The 23,905-nt window shown below is 35.5% G+C and overlaps 2 protein-coding genes across 4 annotated transcripts; one reads left to right on the top strand and one right to left on the bottom strand.

Annotated features, from left to right (window-relative positions):
* The first annotated feature begins 5,110 nt into the window (after positions 1-5,110).
* On the top strand, positions 5,111-11,121 carry LOC132166669 (pto-interacting protein 1). Of its 3 annotated transcripts, none has more exons than XM_059577534.1 (8): positions 5,111-5,379; positions 7,461-7,609; positions 7,981-8,231; positions 8,322-8,448; positions 9,588-9,861; positions 10,199-10,331; positions 10,443-10,529; positions 10,801-11,121. In XM_059577534.1, exons 2-8 carry the CDS (start codon positions 7,528-7,530, stop codon positions 10,927-10,929), a joined length of 1,083 nt encoding a protein of 360 aa, XP_059433517.1. In that variant the 5' UTR covers positions 5,111-5,379; positions 7,461-7,527; the 3' UTR covers positions 10,930-11,121. The 3 variants fall into 3 exon arrangements, with proteins under 3 accessions (XP_059433517.1, XP_059433510.1, XP_059433524.1); XM_059577527.1 differs by having other exon boundaries at positions 5,112-5,379; positions 7,517-7,609; XM_059577541.1 differs by lacking the exon at positions 5,111-5,379 and adding an exon at positions 6,746-6,933 and having other exon boundaries at positions 7,517-7,609.
* Positions 11,122-12,902: 1,781 nt separating this feature from the next.
* On the bottom strand, positions 12,903-17,476 carry LOC132166663 (probable receptor-like protein kinase At5g18500). The gene is made up of 8 exons (XM_059577514.1): positions 16,932-17,476; positions 15,542-16,206; positions 15,327-15,431; positions 14,873-14,995; positions 14,622-14,792; positions 14,314-14,443; positions 13,740-13,952; positions 12,903-13,420 (listed from the first exon to the last, which is right to left on the bottom strand). Exons 2-8 carry the CDS (start codon positions 16,183-16,185, stop codon positions 13,295-13,297), a joined length of 1,512 nt encoding a protein of 503 aa, XP_059433497.1. The 5' UTR covers positions 16,186-16,206; positions 16,932-17,476; the 3' UTR covers positions 12,903-13,294.
* Positions 17,477-23,905: the final 6,429 nt, after the last annotated feature.

Genomic DNA, 23,905 nt, shown 5'->3' with positions numbered 1-23,905 from the left:
GAAAACCGAAATAAAACGTGGGCGAACCAAAGAGGCAGGGCCTTATTACAAGCAAATAACAGGAATGAAATCCATACAGGGAAAAAACATGAACAAAGACAATACAAGGAAAATAAAACAAACGGGAACAGGTACACGCAGCGTGGATGCCGATTGTGCACTTGCCGGAAACTGACACCGGAAGGAAACGATGGAAGCTCGACACGGTGGGGACGCAGAAAAAGCCCAAAACAGCGGACGGAGGGTGGCGAAACTGATCGCTAGCTAGCTGGAAAACCATCGCAGCAGGGGACGTTGAAGCTCATCGCTTGAGGGGCACGAGAAAAGACCCAGCGGCGGACTGTGGGAGGCAGAGCAGGCAGAGGAGATCGGTGGTGAACACAAAACAAAACTGGGGGGAGTTTTAAAGAAACCCCCAAAATCAGCACCTGTAACAACCTCATCTCATATAGCGGAAAACTGTAATTATCAATACAAAAAAAATACTCTTAAAATACTTTTCTTTATACAAAAATACCCAAAGCTATGTCGTACAAGGCATTTATACAAATCTATCCGACAGTCTAAACTCTAGACAAAACTTAACCAACTTGGAATCTCTGTACATCTCAATAGGAATCTCTAATCACAACTGCATAATTACCTTGATTTTCCATTCCTGCAAGCACTACAAAAAACTGTGAAGTAGTGAGTCAATTGATTTCCGACAATATAAATCATTGTTGAATCATATATATATAGCAAAATGCTAGACAAGTTATAAAACCACAAAAATCCGTATTATTGGATATCAATATCATACTCAGTAAGTAAGAATACTTACAGTGGATTACATGAATGGATCATCAAAGGTAATTACTTGAAACCCGTTCTGCTGCAGTTGGTCCATATCCATAACAATCCCTTCATTGACTTTCTCTCTCTCTCTCTCTCTCTCTCGCCTAAACTCTCTTTCTTCCTCTTCAGCTCTCTGTCTTAAATTTCCCATCTCACTCTCGGTTTCTCTTGTGTTTTTTTCTTTCTTGTAGCGCTTGGTCTCGCCCTTTCTCTCTCTGTTCTGAGTAAACACTCTTAGAAAGAAGAAAGACCGAGTAAAAAGCGGAAGAATGAAGAATATATGCAAGAGATGGGAGAGGAGATGAGTGGTGAAAATTCTGAAGGAGAAGAGCTCTATTTATAGGAGAAAATCAAATACTATTCCACCAACCCTACACTATTCCACCAACCCTATACTATTCCACCAACCCTACACTATTCCACCAACCCTTTACTATTTCACCAACCCTATACTATTCCACCAACCCTACACTATTCCACCAACCCTATACTATTCTACCAACCCTATACTATTTCACCAACCCTATACTATTCTACCTTCTTATTCTACCATCCTTATACCTACCATTTACTATCCTATTATATCACCAATTATTACTATCATACTCCAAATTATACCAATCAATCATCAATTATCATATCTCTTAAATCTCCCAATAAAATAATCAATATAAAATCATCATCATGATATAATAACCTCAAATCAATATTCATTCCAATAATATTCATAAGATCTAATAAGTTCCTCAAGAATAAATATTATTACCTAATATCATCAATAAATATCTCAACCTCAAAGTAAATGTCATTACCTAATATGAATATTAATATAATCATAGCATCAATTTAATATCTCTAAAATAAGACTTTAAAAATCTGGGGTGCTACAATCTTCCCTCCTTATTAGAATTTCGTCATCGAAATTAAAGCCCATAAATTACCACCTATCTTCAAATTGAGCAACCCAAATTAAAACAAATCATACTTGAACCATAACTTACTCAAGTTACTATAAAATTTTTTAAATTCAATCTGTTCATAAATAAATATCATAACATATTCCATACCCAGGCGATGTGAGACTCTACAAGCACTCTTCTTGGGCACCAGTGTCACCGTTGGCAATCCTCAGGAAATTTCTTCATTCTCGGCCCTTAACTTTTGGCCCTTATACATTTCATTGTGTCTTAACGGACACCATTATAATATAACCCACTTTTGGCATCACCAACGTGTGTCCACTAGCGACCCTCATAGGCTTGTGCACACTCCCACCATCTCAGGCTGGTAATGTTTTGATACCATTTTGTAACATCCCAGGGAAAATCGCTAGCCACATCTGCGCTATTACCCCAAAAGGACTAGTCAATTTGGAGCTTCCCTAGAATTCATTATAAAGCCCAGTTTCACCTAGTAACTAGGCAATGTGGGACTTAGCACCCATGACTATCTCTATAAACTACCCACTCAATGTGGGCTTCTTCTCATCTTCCCAATATGGGACCGGGTCCTGACGTCCTCGTCAGGTCCACGTTATGCAGTGCTTCAATACCACATGACCTGGCGTTACTAGGTGGCTCTGATACCATTTTGTAACGATACGATCTCATATAGCGGAAAAACTGTAATCATCAATACAAAAAAAATACTGTTAAAATACTTTTCTTTATACAAAAATACCCAAGGCTATGTCGTACAAGGCATTAATACAAATCTATCCGACAGTCTAAACTCTAGACAAAACTTAACCAACTTGGAATCTCTGTACATCTCAATATGAATCTCTAATCACAATTGCATAATTACCTTGATTTTCCATTCCTGCAAACACTACAAAAACTGTGAAGTAGTGAGTCAATTGATTTCCGATAATATAAATCATTGTTGAATCATATATAGCAAAATGCTAGACAAGTTATAAAACCACAAAAATCCGTATCATTGGATATCAATATCATACTCAGTAAGTAAGAATACTTACAGTGGATTACATGAATGGATCATCAAAGGTAATTACTTGAAACCCGTTCTGCTGCAGTTGGTCCATATCCATAACAATCCCTTCATTGACTTTCTCTCTCTCTCTCTCTCTCTCTCTCTCTCGCCTAAACTCTCTTTCTTCCTCTTCAGCTCTCTGTCTTAAATTTCCCATCTCACTCTCGGTTTCTCTTGTGTTCTTTATTTCTTGTAGCGCTTGGTCTCGCCCTTTCTCTCTCTGTTCTGAGTAAACACTCTTAGAAAGAAGAAAGACCGAGTAAAAAGCGGAAGAAGGAAGAATATATGCAAGAGATGAGAGAGGAGATGAGTTGTGAAAATTGTGAAGGAGAAGAGCTCTATTTATAGGAGAAAATCAAATACTATTTCACCAACCCTATACTATTTCACCAACCCTATACTATTCCACCAACCCTATACTATTCCACCAACCCTATACTATTTCACCAACCCTACACTATTCCACCAACCCTACACTATTCCACCAACCCTATACTATTTCACCAACCCTATACTATTCTACCTTCTTATTCTACCATCCTTATACCTACCATTTACTATCCTATTATATCACCAATTATTACTATCATACTCCAAATTATACCAATCAATCATCAATTATCATATCTCTTAAATCTCCCAATAAAATAATCAATATAAAATCATCATCATGATATAATAACCTCAAAATAATATTCATAAGATCTAATAAATTCCTCAAGAATAAATATTATTACCTAATATCATCAATAAATATCTCAACCTCAAAGTAAATGCCATTACCTAATATGAATATTAATATAATCATAGCATCAATTTAATATCTCTAAAATAAGACTTTAAAAATCTGGGGTGCTACAAAACCCATATATGGGTTTTGTGTTTTGGGTTTGTGGTTCTTTGGTGCCCAATTTTGTTGTACTTTGGTGATTGAGGTTGGCAGGCACAAAAGAAACACCAAACTCGAGCAAAAGAAACACCAAACTCGAGCAATGGCTAATTTTTAAAACATTAGGGGTGTATGAGGAACTTTTGTGAGTGGGAGAGAGCCATGTTCTCCACGTCAATTTTTTTTGGGAAATCTATAGGTTTGACATGAAGCAACCCCAAAAATTGACTTCTTAACACCCAACAAAATGGGGATCTTGCCTGAGGAACTTTCACCTAAAAGAAAAATCTATAGATTCGCTAAAATATCCTAATTTTCATACACAAAATCCTAACCATTTATTTGCTTCACATTGGATCTCGAATTATTTAATAGCATGAAACAAGCTAAATCCTAGTTGAAAACAATGCGAGGAGGAATAAGTTGTAGGAAATGAAAATCATGGTCATCATCTCTTGATCAATGCCATGTTACCAGATATCGATTCGTTTGTTAATGCTTTTTTGGCTCTCATTTCAAAACAAATATGCATTTAAGAGAGTAAACTTAAAAGCACATGTAACGTTAATGTAAACTTAGAAGTGCACGTAACATTTTTCACGTATGATTGATATTTTACAACCACAAAAAAAAAAAAAAAAAAAAAAGTGATAGCTTACCCAATATGTATGATGTAATGCATGCCTATAAAAATGTGAAGATACATTATCATACATACACCACATCCATTTCATTTAATGTTACAAAGTGGAAGAGGATGCTGATCCACAGCAAGCAGCCAATGAAACCCTGAAAAGGCAAAAGCTTTAAAGACAAGCTTCCTGCGCTGGTATCACCAAACGAAATTAAATACTTAATAATTGAGCTGTAAATAGCTGGCGTGATGATTTATTGATTTATCCCACTTGCTGCTCTCTCACAATGATTGCTCTGTACTCCCATCATATGTTGCCTGTTGAGGATAATTTTTAGGAGTGAAGATATTTTTTGTAAAAGTTTTTACTGATAAAATAAAGAAAACCCATTTTGCTCGGTAAATATAATATTTTAAATAAATACACAAAGACGCTTACGTGCAAATTTGCTTTAAAGATTGGTAAAGAGCTGTTTGTACTAAACAGTAAGCTGCTTCGTTAGCTTCCCTGTTAATATGTCTCATAACTTTTACGTCATGAATCAGTTGGCGGTATCAACTCCAACAACATTATATACTCTTAATTATTTCATTAATTATAAATTACTTTTATAATAATGATAATAAAAAAAATTGTACTCCTTAGTATTTTTTAGACCCACAGAATATATATTGGTATATATATACACAATACAGCGATAAAAGTAGTAGATACTACTAAAAGCTCTTCCGAGGAGTACGAAAGGTTGACAGCCGTGCAAATAGCGGGGCAGCCAAACCGCCTTTTCTATAAAACAAAACCGCTCACTTGCAATGTCTATCGAACACAAGTCAAAGAAAGACGAAGACCAAAAGGATTTCAAGCTGCAACTTCCCATGCAATTTTTTTCTCTCTGACTCTGCCTTTGCATCTTGGCCGGCTTCGGATCAATCCTCTTCCATGCTATGAGCTTGAGAAAAGAGTAACACTTTTTAAGGCTTTTTGTGAAAACACCGCTTGCAAGATCATCTGCCCACCTAAAAGGTGACTCTTTTCTTGCTCATTAAGATTTGGGTCCGTCTTTAATTTGCCTGAAAGCCCTTTACTTTTTAGTACTGATCATTTTTAAGTTCTGGGTTTTAGTTATTTTTTGTTGTTTGAACTGTATTTCATGAGTTCATATTTTGTTTTTTGTTTTTTGGTTTTTTGGTCGTTACCCTCTTCATTGTAGAGTAAGCAGAGGCAAACCCAAGAGATTGAAATACTTGAATGGTTTTAATAGCAAATGAATTCTGTACGAGGCTCATAAAATTCTAGAAATTTTAACTGTTAATTTTCTTAAGTTGTAGTATAATGTGATACTTTTTTGTGGGAACAATATGTAGATGTGAGTTGTATGAGCGTTTGCTTGTATGTGAAGTTGCTTTTACTTTTTGAATTGGGTTCATGTGGCAGATGCTTGATTAAGTGGTTATGTTTGATACGGGGTTTGATTGATCATGGTGACACTCTGGTACTATTTATGGCCAATTATGGCATATAATGCCTCAACTTTGCCTTAGAATTATGGATGTTTTGGACGCCAAGACAGAATTTTCTTTTCTTTTCTTTTTTTTTTTTTTTTTTTTTTTTTCTCTCTCTCTCTCTCTCCTAATGAAACTAGGAACAACCAGTTTTCATTGCTCAAAACAAGCCTTGTACGGCTCAAGAAATTCATTTTTTAAGTATATATTAGATGTTGGGCCTATCAATACACCATATCATAAATTTCCTTAGCTTGCTGCTAAAATTGTTGGCAATGGCAAATGGCAGGTATAACAAAATAGGAAACTTAGTTGTTTATTGCTACCCATGTATGTGTCATGTTGTTAGAGGGTTAATGCCATGTGACATCAAAAAAAGCTTAGAATTTTTTTGCTGTTGAGGCTAAATGTGGATGACTGGGCAAGTATATAATATAAGGTTGATTGCAGGACTGCGTTTCTAATCAATATTATGTGTCGCTTCCTTGACACAACTACAGTCTCCTCCAGGAGTCCTGCGTTTCTATAAAGAAGTTACATAGGGGTGTTAGAAAGAGATTAGAAAAGGTGTGATCCTTTTGCTTTTACCATCAAATTGAAATCAGAGGACCAAATGTCCGTCATGATTTGCAGTCTAGCCTGTTCTCTTCCTTCGTTTTATTTTTCTTGTTGATGTGGGTGACTTTAAAACCCATCTATTATTGTGGGTCCCCCATGTGTTGTCCTTCTCTAAGAAGGAAAGGATTTGCTCTTTTGTCCTACATGAAATCCAAGAACTACTTGAAGTAGGAATTTTAGACCTTTGCTTTATTGGATGAAAGCACCGACTTTGATTGCTATAAGGAGGAGCCTTTGTGCTTTCAAGGTGTGCAACACGCAGCACAAGAGACCACCACACAGTGGGTCTCCTTGTTAATGCTTTCTTCTTGGTTTCAAAGAAAGAAACAAGACAGAATAGTGGGTAAAGCAATGTGACCGAGAGCACCAAAATAAGATAGAAAAAGAAAGGGTGTTACTGTGGAAGAGAAAAAGAAATAGAGACGAACTGTCATCGTATCCCAGCAAAAGAAGAAGAGTTTGTATTCCTGTCTTTTGTTTTTTCCTTTGAGAATAATCTCTATTATGTGATAGCGAAATTTTGGTGTATTGGAATTTTGGGCCTAAGTGATTTTCTCTCTACTATATTTTTGTACTTCATCTTTCATAGTGAATTTTTTCGTGATCGCCTCCGCCAGGGGACGTAACTCACATTGAGGGAACCGCTTAAATCTTGGTGTTTTCTTATGTGATTGTTCTCACCTTATTTAACCGTAATCATGATCGTGTGTTTTTTGCACAACATTTCTTTTATTTTCTTTTTCGGAAAGAAGAAACTCCTGACATTGTGGTACAACCTAACAATCCACCATATGTTAAGGCAATTGTTTACGTGAGGCCCTTAGAATAGATTAAGTCTGGGAATCTAGGGTATGGCGCACTCTTAATTAATTGGTTTTTTATTTCATTGAAAGTAAATTATCCCAAAACTTATAAAGTTTCATTGACCTTTTTGAGGTACAATTGTTTTGAAATGCTTACATTTGCATGGTTTGCTTGCTCAAGTTTCATGTTACTTTGCTTTGGGTGATCGGAAAAGTAAACCTGAGATCTTCCTTCAGGAAAAAGGACAATGAGCTGCTTTGGCTGTTGTGGAGATAATGATATCCATAGAGCTGCTGACTCTGGACTGTTCATGGCAAATAATTCAGCAGGTGATTCTGTATTCCCCATCCACTCTTACTTTTTTGATTTCATGGTTGGACCAAGCTGCAATCCGAGCTATTTCACACTCACATTGGTTGTGTTATTTCTCTTTTTCAAAATATCAGCTAGAGCAACTTGTTTGTTGTTAGTTTCACATTTTTCCATGATTGTTTTGTGTTTTTCTTTTTTGGTGCTGTATCCTTGGCTTTACAATTTAGCCCCCTTTTTTGGATTTGGTTCTGTATGTTGTGTAACTATGGCTATCAACTATAATGTATTAGCATATTGTCATGCTCATTCCTTATGATTTGATTTCTAATCTGCCTTTCGTGGATCCTTGTTTTATTGCTATGAAACTAAGCAGACATGTATCATGCAGGCTATGGTGGGGGTTATTCTGCCGAAGATGCCGCACCAAAAGATACAGAGACTGAAACTATCCAACCCATTGCTGTCCCTGCCATTCCAATTGATGAATTGAAGGATATTACAGATAATTTTGGTACAAAGGCTTTAATTGGTGAGGGCTCATATGGAAGAGTATATCACGGTGTCCTGTCAAGTGGGCAAGCTGCAGCCATAAAAAAGTTAGACTCGAGTAAACAACCTGACCTAGAATTTACTGCACAGGTACTCATTAGAGTTCATTGTGTTTGATATCAGTACATATCGCTCATTTGTGACTTTGTTTGCAAAGAAAGTTGACATAAAATTTCACAGGTCTCCATGGTATCAAGATTAAAACATGAATATGTTGTGGAGCTTCTTGGTTACTGTGTCGATGGCTCTCTCCGTGTTCTTGTATTTGAGTTTGCTCCTAATGGGTCTCTTCATGATATACTCCATGGTAAGGAAACATATTATTCTTGCGTTTGGACAAAATGTGTAACCACCCTTTCAATTATTGATTGATGACATTTTGAGTCCTTAGTTAACTCTAAATTCCCGAAATGATCATAGAAATAAAGTTAAGTGCTTCTAGCTGAGTGATAGTACTTATATATGACAATCTTTGTACATATAAATATATATTTTGAGTTTTTTTTTGGGTAAATGTATAATAACTCCCTGAGTCAACTTTCCAAAATTTAAATTTCCATAAGTTTTTTTTTTCGAAAATTTAGTCCCTGGGTCAATTAAAATGACAATAAAATTCATGCCGTCAAAATTTTTTAACAGCCGTTAGGACAACTCAAAACGCACCGTTTTATTTGATTAAAATATTAATTTTTTATTAATTTAATTTAAAAAATTAAATTTAAAAAAAAAAAAATTGAAGGGTGGCCAGGGGTGGGCGCAAGCCACCCCATCAGCGCAGGCCACCCCAAACAAGCCATCCCATGGGGGTTTTGGGGTGGCTCGCGGCCACCCTAAACCCCCCATGGGGTGGCTTGCGGCCACACTCAAGAGGTTTGCAGGCCACCCCATAGGGGCTGGGTGGTGACTGCCACCCCTGGCCACCCTTCATTTTTTTTTTTTTTTTTTTAGATTTAATTTTTTTAATTACATTAATAAAAAATTAATATTTTAATTAGGTAAAATGGTACGTTTTGAGTGAACCTAATGGCTGTTAAAAAATTTTAACGACATGGATTTTATTGTCATTTCAATTGACCCAGGGACTAAATTTTCGAAGAAAAAAAAAAACTTAGGGAGATTTAAATTTTGGAGAGTTGACTCAAGGAGTTATTAAACATTTACCCTTTTCTTTTTAATGGCCGTAGAACTTTTGGTTCTGTTTTTCATAATAGTTAGTGAACCCTTGTTCAATGAGACTAATATGAGAGATGTTCTAATTTGAATAGACTCAGACAACTGCTTTGCCCATGTTGTAAAATCCACTCAAGGAGTGTTGGCTTATATTGGTGGGAAGCAACTCATCAAATGTCATAGTCAAATCTTTAGGGTGCATGTCCTTTAGCAAGTAACAAGATACCTTTCACAACGTTGCTGAAGTAAATAATGTTCTTCAATTTGTGGATACAGGACGAAAAAGTGTTAGAGGAGCACAACCTGGCACAGTTCTGTCATGGGCACAGAGAGTTAAAATTGCTGTTGGGGCGGCAAGAGGACTCGAATATCTACATGAAAAGGCAAAACCTCGTATCATCCATCGTGATATCAAGTCCAGCAATATATTGCTTTTTGATGATGATGTTGCGAAGATCTCTGATTTTGATTTGTCAAATCAAGCCCCTGATATGGCAGCACGTCTTCATTCCACTCGCGTACTTGGTACCTTTGGTTATCATGCTCCAGAGTAAGTTTTCATTGGATGTTACTTTGTGTTCTGAGGAAATGAAAAACCACAAATCAACTCTTAGTTTTCATCTTATTGGACAAGAAGAAAAGAATATGTTAATTTATCACAATGAAGCTACTGGAAAAAGGAAAACAAAATGCTTGAAGGGTTGATGAGGGGGATGTAGTCACAAGTCTCTATGAAGTCATTATCCACCTAAGTAATAAGCTGTCATTGTAGTTTACGCTTCTGCTTTACTACTAATAACTTGGTTGGGCACGTTGTCTCACTTCTAATTGCCACTTTGAAGTAGAAACCTTCCCAAAGGCCTAAGTTTTCTGAATTCGGATGGCAGATATGCAATGACTGGACAGCTGAGTTCAAAGAGTGATGTATACAGCTTCGGTGTTGTCCTTCTGGAACTCTTGACCGGTCGTAAACCTGTTGATCATACGCTGCCACGTGGACAGCAGAGCCTTGTGACATGGGTATTAATCTTGGTTCTACTAATAACTCTTTTTTAAAGAAAGAGTTTTGCTAGGTTATAGACCTGGAAGTACTATTCAACCTGACTCGTTTACAATTCTGGATTCAATTAGGCAACACCAAAACTCAGTGAAGATAAGGTAAAGCAATGTGTTGATTCTAGACTCAATGGAGAATACCCTCCCAAGGCAATTGCAAAGGTAATCAATTACAAAATGCATTATTGTTTGCCTTGGTTGATCACTCCATTTTCAGCAGCACTCTTTTATTTTCTCAAGTCCTTTGAATTTCTTGAATTTTAAACGACCAGCATATTGTAATGTATATCTCCTTTAATCAGTTTTAGACTAAATGATAAAGAATGGTGAGCCACTCTAAAGAATTATGCTTTCAAGATGACAACTTTGTAGCTGATTGTATACTCTTACATCCTTTGATAGTCACTTTTTTATTGGTATATGCTGGAAACAGATGGCTGCTGTTGCCGCCTTGTGTGTGCAATATGAAGCTGAGTTTCGCCCAAATATGAGCATTGTCGTTACAGCTCTACAGCCTCTATTGAATACTCGGCCCGGCGCCCCACGTGGAACGCGGCACTAGTGAATTCCTTCTGATACCTCAATCTTCCTTGCACGGCATATTGTTCAAATTTGTCTTGTAAACAGTGTGTTGTATATCACATAACGTTATGTGGAGCCTCTTAGTCATTAAAGCTTACCAGATTTTTGTTTTTGATTTTCATAATCATTCTACTGATTTGATTATTTTAGTGTCGAGAGAGTTGTCTTGATATTTTTGCTTTCAAATTCAATCTTTCACCTTGAGTTTGAGGGGTTATAAATCCATAAGGATTGTATTCTACATAATGAGAACTACGAGATTAATTTATTTAGGATTTTCACCATAACAAGTTAATACTTGCCTTTGTATGGCATAGCTCACCGATACTAAATAAGGTATCTTGTAACACACCATAACAAGTTAATACACTAAAAATGTATTCCAATAAGGTACTTCTTATCTGTGGATGTAAGTTTATAAAGTCGAACTATTTCAAATAATTTTTCTATTTTTTCTTATTTTCTACAAAACAATATAGTATCACTTAATGAGAAAGACCTCTAGGTAGTGTGAAGTGCGTGATACACATGCGTTAATAGCCAAAATTCTTAGTAAAGATATATTTCCCATAGGTGGTTAGGGGTAATCAAAAATCAACCATCCCATCTCACTTCAATGACAAACTCTTCATATGAAACCCTCTCGAGTCAACTTAAAAGGTGAAAGGGGGTGACCACAGTAGTTACTCTACTTGAGCGTGATCATAGTAATACTTGCTTGCTGAGAACCACATACAAAGAGCATAAACGATGAAAACCACAAGTGCTCCTTCAAATCCGATTGAGTTATAACCTTGCCTAGCCTCATTAAAACATTAAGAAACTCAGACGGCTAATACTAATTAAGTTTAAGAATTCTCGTGACGGGAGTTGATCCCTTACTTTAGTACTTGCCCAACCACTTGGGAATTACTTGAGACCACCAAATCAACCTTTTATTCAAAACATGTGTCGTGCATCTTCAAGATCATAAAAACAGACACCGTCTAGAAATGTAGAAATTTTTGCAAAAATGCACTTGATGAATCCTACTAATTGAATAAAATTGTGTTTTGAATCTTCCACTTGGTACAACTATCAAGTTAAGCACATACAATTATTTCCTACAGGGTCGAGAATTTTTTTCAATCACCCAAGGTATATATGTACATAACCCCCCATAAAATCCTTATGGGTCTCAAGACAGCTTTTCAAAAAGAGGTTGATTCGAGAGGGTTTCATGGTCAAGTTACTCTTTATCTCCTTGTCGCGTACTGAAGGGAGGAGGTTCCCCTGAAAGAGTGTGTGGCAGACACAAGCTCCTCCAAGGGCGGTTTTTTTTCCGTGGTCGGCGGCTTTGGGCAAAATTCTGACCTCAGATAACTTCAGAAAGTGACATATGATTGTGATGAACAAATGTTGTATGTGTAAGAGGAGTGAAGAGACAGTGAATCACCTTCTTCTTCATTGTGAGGTAGCTTCTGTTTTGTGGAGTGCCTTCTTTGGCCGTTTTGGATTGTCATGGATGATGCCTAAAAGGGTCGTCGAGTTGCTAGCATGTTGGTGGTCCTCGAGGGGGTTGCAGCCTGAAAAATGGTGTCTACTAGCTTTTTTTGGTGTTTATGAAAAGAGAGAAATAATAAGTGCTTCGAAGATTTGGAGAGGTTCTCTTGTCTTCATACTTTGTATCTTTGGACTGTAGTGTATGTTTGTCCAGTGTCGATTAGCTATAATGAGTTCCTTGTATGTTTTTCCCATCCTAGTTGGTGATCCTTTATATACTCCCAATGTACTTTGGGGCGCCTTACGCTTTTAATAAAACTGATTATTACTTATCAAAAAAAAAATCCTTTCTATTTCTAGTTTTGCTCAACCAATATTTTTCTTGTATATGAGTAATCAGGAAAAGAGGGGAGAGATAACAATTGTATCCAACGAATCATGAGAATAAAAACTTCTTAAATTGCAATCGATATATCAACCATTTGTTTCCCTTCCAATATCTCACTTCACAGCAAGAAATTTCCATTGATAATCGGTAATCCTTGTGAACTGGAATACCTTATAGAGCTATCACCCAAAAATATGAAATAAAAATGGGAAAAAAAAAAAATCCAGACCTGTACACACCACCGGTGGCCGGGATGTCCAGTTAAAGTGCCACTTTCATAAACAAAACAACCTTTTTCCCAGCATCTAAATCTAGGGATAAGAAAAGGAATGTAAACCATCCCTCAATCACTCATTTTATGCTTCCATCCCTTGATCTCAACAAGGGCGCAGACCTAAGAATTTACAAGTTTGAAAGAATGCAAGCTTTTAACCTTGAACTAATTCCATCAGATTCTGTAATTGGCTCACATTGTCTACGCCCGACGGTTCCTTCCGACGTCCAACCTCAAATCTGGATTGTCGCTCCTGTCTAGGTCAGAATTCTCTCTGAGAGTCTCAGGCTCCGCATTCCCTGCCTGACTCCTCCGGTGTCTTCGATCCTGAAAATTCCAAGCATACCACATTTGGAGTGTAAATTTGTGTACCCCTCGGACACACTTTCAACTTTCAACAGTTATATAGATATATATTAAGGAAGTAATTGTTTTTAACAATTAAACTTTTTGGCATTCAATAAATCTAGTTCTGTAAGGAAACGTGGATTTCCAAACTTTCAGATGTTGACTACCCTACACACCAAGTGAAAAAAGCCACCAAGTCTGAATGTTTCTTACATGCACAATTTTTCCAGTAATGAAACGCACTGCACTAGTCACTAAGATGGGAAGATCATGTACTAAGAAGATTATAGAATCAAACCTCTCTAGGTATAGGATATTCCTCAGATTCAAGCATGCGGACAACTTGGCTCATCTTTGGTCTTTTGTCAGAATCGGGATCGACACACCTCAAAGCAGTCAAAAGGGCTCGTTTGAGAGCACTTGTTGATGGCCTAGTCTCAATGTTTGGATCCACGACCTCTTCCGAGCGCCTGTTTCCAACCATCAACTTGAGCCAGTCAACTAGATTTACCTGCAAGAAAAACACAATAAGATCACATCAAGACAATAGTGACTGTAATAGTGTCATGCCATGCATTTGACGAGTTGACGAGAAGTCTGATGGTCAAAAGATCAGTTGCAGGGATAGAAGAATGCATGATATAACAAATTAAGCTGCTAAGAACTCCAAAGTAACTTTGGGATACATGTAATCAAAATATTAAATTCCAAGTTAATTTACACCAACTCGTGCGACCTAATGCGAAGTTAAGAGGGGAAAGCTAAATCATATAGAACAGCTTCAGTAGCTGATCAGCAACATATACAGTGAAATAAGAATACCATGTCGAATTTCAAATTAGTTCAGCAACAGAAGGATATTGATTTCGTACCTCATGTGGTTGCCGACCATAATCAACTGGGTCTCTTCCGGTAATTGCTTCGAGAAGCACTACACCAAAACTATAAACATCACTCTTCTCATTTAGGAGGCCAGAATTAGCATACTCTGGAGCAACGTATCTGAAATACAACCAAGGAGGTGGAAAAAGAATAATTAAATTTCAATCAGTGACGGTAATATTTTCTTGTACACATACTATCAACCTAGGAAACAAAGCAATGTAAAAAGGGAAGCAAATAAATTGGTGTTATACTAGCGATGCAAGAAACTGGTCATCGAAAAAGGAGAAAAACTTACCCAAAGGTCCCCATAATTCTAGTTGTAATATGACTTGTTCCAGCACACAGCAATTTGGCCAGACCAAAATCGGATATCTTAGAATTGAAGTCATCATCAATCAATATATTGCTTGATTTGATATCTCGATGGATAACTTTAGGCTCAATAGCCTCATGTAAATAAGCCAGCCTGCAAAACATAATATGAGTCTCAAGGAGATGAACTCAAGACAAGGTTAAATAATCAAATTAAGGTATGGATGGACTTACGCCTTAGCAGTTCCAAGGAGGATTTTCATCCGAGCTTCCCACGTAAGATGTCCATGTTGACGCATAGCTCCATGCAGCCACTGCTCTAAATTGCCATTGTTGACATACTCATATACCAACATCCTGACAAGGGAATTAATTCAATACGTATAGACTTAGCTCCAAAAACTAACATCCATAGATTAACATTGCAAAGATGCACGCGAAGTATATGACTATGGAAGTGATTAGAGTTTCCCTTGTTTTCTTGTCAACAATATTCTTGTGCCGTCAATTTTTTATGCAATTTTATAATTTTTATACAGAGACTATTAATCAATAGAATAGCAATACTATATGAAACATTGAGAGAAAAGACTAAAAAAATTCATTATGACAATTAATTCTTAGAGATTTATTCCAAAACAAACTCAAGAAATTAAAAGGTAAGTTACTCGTGAAATGGATATGGTACCTTTCGGTTCCTTCGATGCAATAACCCAAAAGTCGAACTAAGTTCTTATGCCGCACATGACCAATAGCCTCAACTTCCACTCTAAATTCCTTCTCAGCTTGTCCTCTATAGGATAATATATACAATTATAGAAATAAAATTATAAACTACAGAAAATCACTAAGGGTTTAAAAAATGTAAAAGGGGGACTCAAGACATGCTTGTACACAACTTACAGATTGTTGAAGAGCTTCTTAACAGCCACAGGAGTCCCATTAATCAGCTGACCTCGAAAAACAGTTCCATATCCACCCTCACCAATAATATTTTCCTTCGAAAACCGGTTTGTTGCACGATCTAGGTCCCTTAGTGTAAACCAGTGACCCCAACCGAGGTGAGAGAACTCGGGCAGACCAGACAGAGGTGAAGGAGCCGTTATGGGATGCGAAGAAGGCCTGTATACAGAAAGTGTTCCCACCTCTTCTCCTGATTGAGAACCAACGCCTTCTTGCTCGGCATGATTAAATGAACCTGATTGGCTACTATTATCCCCATTCTTTGGGTGGATCAAAACTTTCTCCGACTCTCTGTCGGTTGATTTGTCAGTAACAGTAAGGAAAGCACCATCACGGGAAACATAATTGTTAGCTGAAACTTGATCAACCTTAATATCTTTAATTTCTTCAGAAACAGTTGGAATTTGGCTAATGGGGAGCAAGCCATTAGCCATTCTGGATTTCTTTCTTGAAGTAAGGTAAAATGATAATGCCACAAGGATAATTACAATAAACAACCCCACAATTATCCCCATTAACACCCATACCTTCAGACCAAAAACAAATGTCTTCTTTGACAGTCCTGTGTTAAGATCAGTGGTCATTTTTTTCTGATACCAAGTTATCTGCAAAAGCAACAGTGAAACATTTCAAAATGCAGTTCTATATTGTCCAAAAACTCTAATTTTCGCATGTATCACCAAACCCGCCACCCAATTTCACCATACCATTAACAGAGAACATAAGCCTATCTCTAAAAATGAATCAAAATCCGGAAATTGGCAACATAACTAAATTGTCAACTGCTTAGTGACACAAAAACCACGAGAAACAAAAGAAGATAGTGTAGGCAGCAAAACAGGAACGTATAGAGAAGAACAGAAGAAAAGAGAAAAATCTCAGAAGAAAAGGCACGGTCCAATCTAGAAAATATTGAATTAGGATGAACAAGAGGCACGCATCAGAGAAAAAAAAATGCACAAAATTTATGTTTTTCAGGTAAAAATCAAAATTAAACAGATAAAAGATGTTAATTTCTGAAATACTTCAACAGGTACATTTCGTATATCATCTCCCAAAAACAAAACACATACAACCCAAAAGACTCGAACTTTCATCGTTTGGGACCCAAGAAAACCGACACTGATACAACCACTTCAGCCCTCACCGACAGAGACTTTTGGGAAACGCATACAAAGAAGAACTAAACTTCAAAGTTTAATCTTTCTTCTTAAATTTTCCCCGTTTTCTCGGAAACAAAATAGTGAATAAAACAAACACAAACGCAAACAAAGAGAAGTGATGAACAGCTAGAGACTCTATACGTACTGAAAAGCTTCCCATTGCTTACCTGTTTGGAGAACCACTTCTGAAATCACAAACCTCCTCCTTAGAAAACGAAGCAAACTCAAATTCGGGATCGCTTCTTAAAAGAATCCCAAAACCCAGACACGGATAAAATCTCATTCCCACGCACCCAAATCAACCTCATTGTCAAAAATATCCAAACACAAAGGCATTTTGTTTGGGCTACCTTTCTGGGTTCACCCAAATGGCCAAATGGGTCCCTATATCCAAGCTCAAAAATGGAGTTGCCCGTTTTGGAACACCAAATCAAAAGAAAACTCACAACGAAAGCATAGACACCGTCTTTTGCAGGCAAAGGGAATTGGAGAGTTTAAGAGGCACGTGGAATTCTGAGAAGTGGAAATGGTGGTGGGGTTAAGAAGAGAGAAGGAATGGAGTTATCAGTGGTTGGTGACGAGGAGAGGCGTGCCCTCACATTACATCCAGTAAAAGAGAAGCATGAGAATTGGAAGAAGCTTTTCTTTGCTGTTTCTTCAATTTTCTCTCATTTCTTCTCTCTGTTTCTTTTTTTATTTCTACTTGTGTCCTGAAGGCCGAGGTTGACAGATAATCAAACACTTCCTTAAAATAACACTAAAAATGTTTTTTTTTCTTTGAATTTGCAATAAAATCATATATATATATTTGCCATTACAATGCAAGGGTAGGCAATTTCCGACATAATTTGCAAATTTAACATAATCTCAACGTGAAATTAATATATCAAGTCGGTGGAATTAACAGATTTAATTAAATGAATCGAATTATAATTTGATATGATTTAAACTCAACCAGCAACATAAGAGCTAGCAATTAATTTTCAACACGATCGGTGAATCTTAGACGAACTTAATACAAAATTAACAATTTAGAGTAAACTTATATAATTCTATTTACGCCTTAACAAAATCCAAACTCTAATCAAACGGCCACTTTATTTTCACAATATGAAAGAAAATATATTTTCTATTTAGTGACATGATTAGTGGAGAGTGGAGACAAGTAATCAGTGGGAATGAGGAAATGTTTTAAGTGGCGTATTAGTAAAAAGGTTGAAAGGTCATATGGACAGACTGGACACCAAATTGATCCCAAAACCAATGTGGTTCAGTCATGACTCATTATGAGTTATTTCTGCACATCCATGAAATCAGCATCATCATCATCTCTCCTCTCCCTCTTCGAGTTTTTTCTTCTTTTTTTAATGAGATTAGGTTGAGTCCAGTTTCTTAGGCCGAATAGTCAAAGAAACAGACTGGACACCATACCAGGCTCTTCATGCCCAAAATACCCCTCTTCTAGTCTCTAAATATTATGTATATACCCTTTCTGTGGAAGGTGTGTAATGTGTACAACCCAAGAAATAGCACAAGCTGCACAACCACCCTGCCCAAATTCTGCAGATCTGTTGTAAAAAAAATAAAAATGTTTTCTATATTTCTTGCCGCCGTCTCGCGTAAATTTTTGCTGAGTTAATATGTTTTATTTATCATCGAAAATCAAAAGTAAAAATATGCCAATTCGGCGTAAATATGCGCGATAAACCCGAATACAAATAAGATTATATATATATATATATATATATATATATGGAGGGTGCCCCAGCAGTGCAGCATAGTGTGTGATATAGTAGAGCAGATATCAAGGAATCAGAATAGTATGGAGAAGCAGCATATGGAAGAGTGAAAGAGAAAGCAAAGCCCCACCTTTTGCAGGGAAAAGCACAGTGTCTTCTTCCCTGGACATTTTTTTTTATTTTTTTATTAATTTTTTTAACTTGCAATGCTTTTCTGTGTGGAACAATCAACAATGATTGAGTTTTAAAAAATACCCTCTACATTTATGAAACAGAACCCCCATGTCCTCTATTGCTTTTGTGGTCCTAAATTACTTGTCTGTAATGCAACTGTAGAATGTGGATCCTCCCCCAATAAAAGAAAAACAAAAAATAAAAAATCTCTGGACAAGATGTTGCTTTTGGTGAAAAAGTATTGTCCTGATTTTGGATTAATTGAGAAAAGCACATGCAGATAAACAGAAAAGAGGCCAGTGCTCAAATGCACCAGTTTGACTTTTAACAAGTTTTTTTTCTTTAGTCATGGTTCATCTTAAGCAGCAACATGGGTCCATTACAATGGGGTTTTTTTATTTTTTATTTTTATTTTTTCCTCAAGGAATTGTCGGCTAAATTGCCTCCAATCCAAGCAATCTAGTCTAGGGGTCAGAGGTTGGATATTGCTTCACACTTCATATGCGGTCTGTATTACATATACTTTTTTTTATTGATACAGTAAATCACATGACTAATTTCAAACCACAAACGCCAGCAAAAAGAAGAGAAAATGAATTTGAAAACTTCTTGAAATTTCGGCAGAAATAACTTCGATTCTTAAGTTAGCAAGAGATAGATATATATTTCTCTAAGTATAGGTGTCATTTTATGCTTGTACGCATCTTCTTGTATGAAATGCTTGCGGACGATGTGCAATCTCTACTAGGTGTCATCTACCAATAGGACACGACCATGTAGTCGTGCCCTTTATGTATTTAAGTTGCTCAGATTATGACTCATTTTAAAAAATATGAGATTCTTATATTTTTAAAATCTGAACCTTTTTTTTTTTTTTTTTGACATGTTCACACAAGGGAAAGGGGGTAGGAGATTCGAACTAATAAGTAATAACCTCAATTTCATTAGACGTGATCCACAGCCGATTGAGCTATCCCTTGGGGACCAAAATCTAAACTTTCTATTACATTTAAAGGTTCAAATAAATGCAGAGGCTTGTATATTTAAGATTGGAAAAATTAAAAATTAAAAAAAATAAATAAAAAATTCAATGAGAAATTTTTTAAAAAAATTTATCAAGTGAAACAAGATGAACGTGAGGATATCAAAATACATACTATTACTGCTAATTATGTTGTGGTGACATTAGAATTATTGCAATAAAAAGTCATTATTAAGTATGATACAAGTACCCTTAAAATATTTATCAAGTGAAATAAAAATAATGTTATTTTATGATGAAGATTTTATTTTATTGTATTTAATAATATACATAACATTACATCATTTAAAATTTAAAATAATAAAAATTTAATCTGGATAATGAAATAAATGTGTGTATTTTTAATGTGTTAAATTAAGAGAATTGCATCTTAATTATATATATTGCTTTAATTCTCATTTACTTTATGGCGACTGTGATATATCCTTTTGTTGGAATTATGATGCTTTTTGAGAAGTCTAAAACAGGGGTCGTTGCTTTAAATAATCATTACAAATAATTTATATTTAATTTATGGAATATTGAATAGGCCCCGCCAAAAAGGAAAATAGAACAAGACAAGCATGCTTTGAAGGACCTAATTCTCTCCTTAACACTAATTCAAAGCTTAAAAGTGAGATTAAAGTGTAGGGTGGTGAAATACAATGGGTTTCACAATCGAATCCTAGGGTTGTTAATGGAAAACTTGAAAAGAAATCTGTGAAAATCAACTTGTAAGAAGAGGGTGTCAAAGAGTTTATAAACACATAGTTAATATTGCACTTAAGCAATTAAGCCATACAAGAAACTTAAAACCCGATGATAATTGTTACGAATCTAAGTTCACAACAAGATAAATTAAGTTTTAAGGGAACTTAGATCTTAGATTCTAAGAGAACTTAGACCTTAAGTTTTAAGGGAATTTAACCTTAGATTCGAAGGAAGCTTAGACTTTAGATTTTAAGGGAACTTAGACATTGTGTTTTAAATAGAGAATTCATTACATATTACATAAGAGAGATACGGCCGAGTCAGTAGCTCTTATTGGAATAATATTATAACCCTAATATGGAAAGGCTCATAAAAATAACCACTTATCTTTTGACGGCTTCATACACCTATCAGTATTCAATGACATAACATTGCATTTATATATAAGACTAAGACGTTGTTACCGATAGGTTGCCTTTGCTGTGACTCGACCACAAAGCCACAACCCATCGATCATATTCTTGACGAGTTACGTTTGATCCTATACTCGACATAATAGTTGGCTTTGATACCAAATTATACAAAATTAAGGTAAAATCTCACCCTTAAAACCTACTTGCAAGGAGAAAATGTCTAAAAGCTTATATACATATAGTTAAAATTGCATTTAAACCATATGAGACACTTAAATAATAATATATACCTAACCAGTAAGTACTGGAAGCATGTTCCAAAAGTCATCAATGATGTAATGCTGACAAGTAGATACATCAATTGGTCAGCTTTTTCACAAATGGGGTAATATATAGCATTACTCGGATATGATAACTATATTTTTAAATACAATAAAAACTATTAACACACTTTCAAAATAAGAAAAACGCTTTTTAAAAACAAAACACTCAAAACTTCTTAAAACAAATTTAATCTCATATTTTGTGGATCCAAATTTTTTTGAAATTTTTTGTCCAAAATTTAGGAAATTCAAGTAGAAAGTCCGAGTATCCTAAGTAGGTGGATTCCGCATCTTAAGTTGTCGTAAACACGGAAACCCCCCTCTTTCATTTCTTATCCAAATTCAAGCATGAAATTTTAGGTCCATCCATATTGCACTAGGTCCTACACTCCTACCAAATGAATTATTGTCCCAATTACTGTAATGAATTATTGTATCTATTAATTAGTAGTACCATATATATATAAAAATAAATAATAAATAATAAATAATCTCAGAATTATGTATTCGATATAAATACAGCCATATGGTAGTTCAGTGAAAATGAAATCCATGACAAATTATATACCAATAGTCAATAGTCAATAGTCAATAGTCAAAGTTCAATGACACTTGTTCCTATCTGCTTTTGCCCCATTCCCTTCTTTCCAAGTTAAATTAACTGCCAATCACATCATAAAATCTCATCCCATTTCTTTTCTTTTCCTTTTATTTTAGAGCAAGTTTGCAGCCAGCAACATTTATAGGATATAAAACTAATTAAGACAAAAGGTATGTTTGTTCAACTTCCAAACCGCAGAATAAATAAATAGTTGAAAAAAAAAAAAAAAACATAAAAAAAACAAAGAGGTGTGTTTGTTAAAGTGTTTTGTATTTTGAGTTTTTTGTTAGTATATTTGTGTTGAAAAAAAAGAAAGAAAGAAGAGACAACAACCAAAAACAAACATAACCTAAGAACATAGGAAGAACATGTTACAAAGAAATAAGGATAAAAGAAATGCAAGTGTTTTTTGGTCAACAATTGAAAATTTTATACTTAATTCCAGAAGCCAACCATAGTCAACTTCCTGATGACATTTTGCTTTGTATTTTTAAACAACCAAAATAATAATAATAATAATGATCTTCACGTCATATCTATTATCTTTCTTGAGACAAACGTGCAATTGACACCCAAAGTTCTTGAATTAAAAATAAGCATATGGGTCTCATGCATTGAACATTCTCATAAGCATAAAAGATTTCCATTTATATTGGGTTTACATTATTTTTTTTTAAAATTTAGTTTATTAAATTGACATAACTCATTTTTTTCTAATAAAAAAAATAGTAGAATGGGCCTGAACAGTGAGAATCGCAAGCTGTCCCTCAAACCGATTGAACCATAAGATTCAGTCCCATCTAGACATCAATAGAACCTAAGATGATTTACATTAATCAAGCATGAGAATTCTTATTAAGGGAGTCATTTACCTAACCCTTAAAATACACATGAGAATCACATGCTACCAAGAAAAAAAAAACGAAACTAAATACATGCTACAAGCATAGGAATCCAACATTCATAAACAACAATGATTTGTTTTGAAGGTGTTTTAATAGGAATATTTGATGTTGGTAGTTACTAAAACTAAAATTGTTTAATTTCCGATAATCTTTTAACTGTTGGTTGTTAAAGCCTCCTTGGCTGCTGCGAAGAAGCCATTGGTCTGCCTCCACAACCTCATTATCTTCTTGTTGTTGATTAAAGTAAGTAAACGTGATTAGCGTGCGACATTCGCATGATTAGTGTCCGCCGCATGCGACATTTGTGTGCTCCCAACACACACATGTATTTAGTACGGGTGGTTGAAACTGCATTATCTATTTAGCTTAATGTGGTTGTTAGGTGGTTTGTCCAAGAGATCAATTATGTCGAACAACATCCTAATTATACAACTTCATACGCATTAACATATTATTAAACATGAATCAATGAAAATTTGGATCGGGATTCTCTTAAATTCTTTGCCCGAATTCCAGGATTTATTATTCCTAGGTAAGGTGAGAGCCGTCAGCATGCTTCTTTGACCCATTTTTTAACATTTGTATGTATATTATTTTGGGTCTGTTGTTGGAGAGTTTACCATGGTTTTTGTTTTTTATGATCGCCCATTCTCTCTTCCTTTCAGATTAGGAGCGGAAATAATCATCCCATATAACCCATTTTTCCTTATTTAATTAAAAAATAATAATAATAATTACAAGGTTTAAAAACCTTATCTTAGTGGGACTTTTAGAGGGTTGTAGGTATGAGTAGAACCGGTAATTTCTTACATGTTTTGCGAACTCAATATGAATCCAACACGAATTTAGCATATTACAATCAAGGGGTCTAATCCATTTGATAAAATAGATTGGGTTATGGTTGACCAATATAGTCTTATACACATATCTCGACATAATCTGAATCCGACATGAACCCAATATGAAATTAACAGGTTATAGTTAAAAGATTTGACATGTTTAATTAAATGGGTTAAATTATGATTAACTTATATGAGGTTATATATATCCATACCTTGACACGGTCAAAACCCGACATACGAATATGAATTGTGAGTCATCCTTTAAATTATGGGCAATATGATGGTAATGTAGAAGAGGCATGGAGTCGTTTAATCTTCATCACAATCAATATTCCTGATGGATCAACATCATGGTGGTCCAAAATTTGTAATCCTATCTTCTCACTGTCATCTGACCTCAAAACCCATTTTA

The sequence above is a fragment of the Corylus avellana genome, chromosome ca1 (genome assembly GCF_901000735.1).
Source record: "Corylus avellana chromosome ca1, CavTom2PMs-1.0".
Classification (NCBI taxonomy): Eukaryota; Viridiplantae; Streptophyta; class Magnoliopsida; order Fagales; family Betulaceae; genus Corylus; species Corylus avellana.
This window is presented reverse-complemented; position numbering and strand designations above follow the sequence as displayed.

Excerpts from the sequence above, each read along its gene's own strand:
- LOC132166669 (XM_059577534.1), top strand. The coding sequence starts at position 7,528 with ATGAGCTGCTTTGGCTGTTGTGGAGATAATGATATCCATAGAGCTGCT. Across the intron at positions 8,232-8,321 it reads ACCTAGAATTTACTGCACAG|GTCTCCATGGTATCAAGATT; the intron begins GTACTCATTAGA and ends AAAATTTCACAG. Across the intron at positions 10,332-10,442 it reads AGCAGAGCCTTGTGACATGG|GCAACACCAAAACTCAGTGA; the intron begins GTATTAATCTTG and ends GGATTCAATTAG.
- LOC132166663 (XM_059577514.1), bottom strand. The coding sequence starts at position 16,185 with ATGACCACTGATCTTAACACAGGACTGTCAAAGAAGACATTTGTTTTT. Across the intron at positions 14,996-15,326 it reads TGCATCGAAGGAACCGAAAG|GATGTTGGTATATGAGTATG; the intron begins GTACCATATCCA and ends TTCCCTTGTCAG. Across the intron at positions 13,953-14,313 it reads ATGGTCGGCAACCACATGAG|GTAAATCTAGTTGACTGGCT; the intron begins GTACGAAATCAA and ends TTTTTCTTGCAG.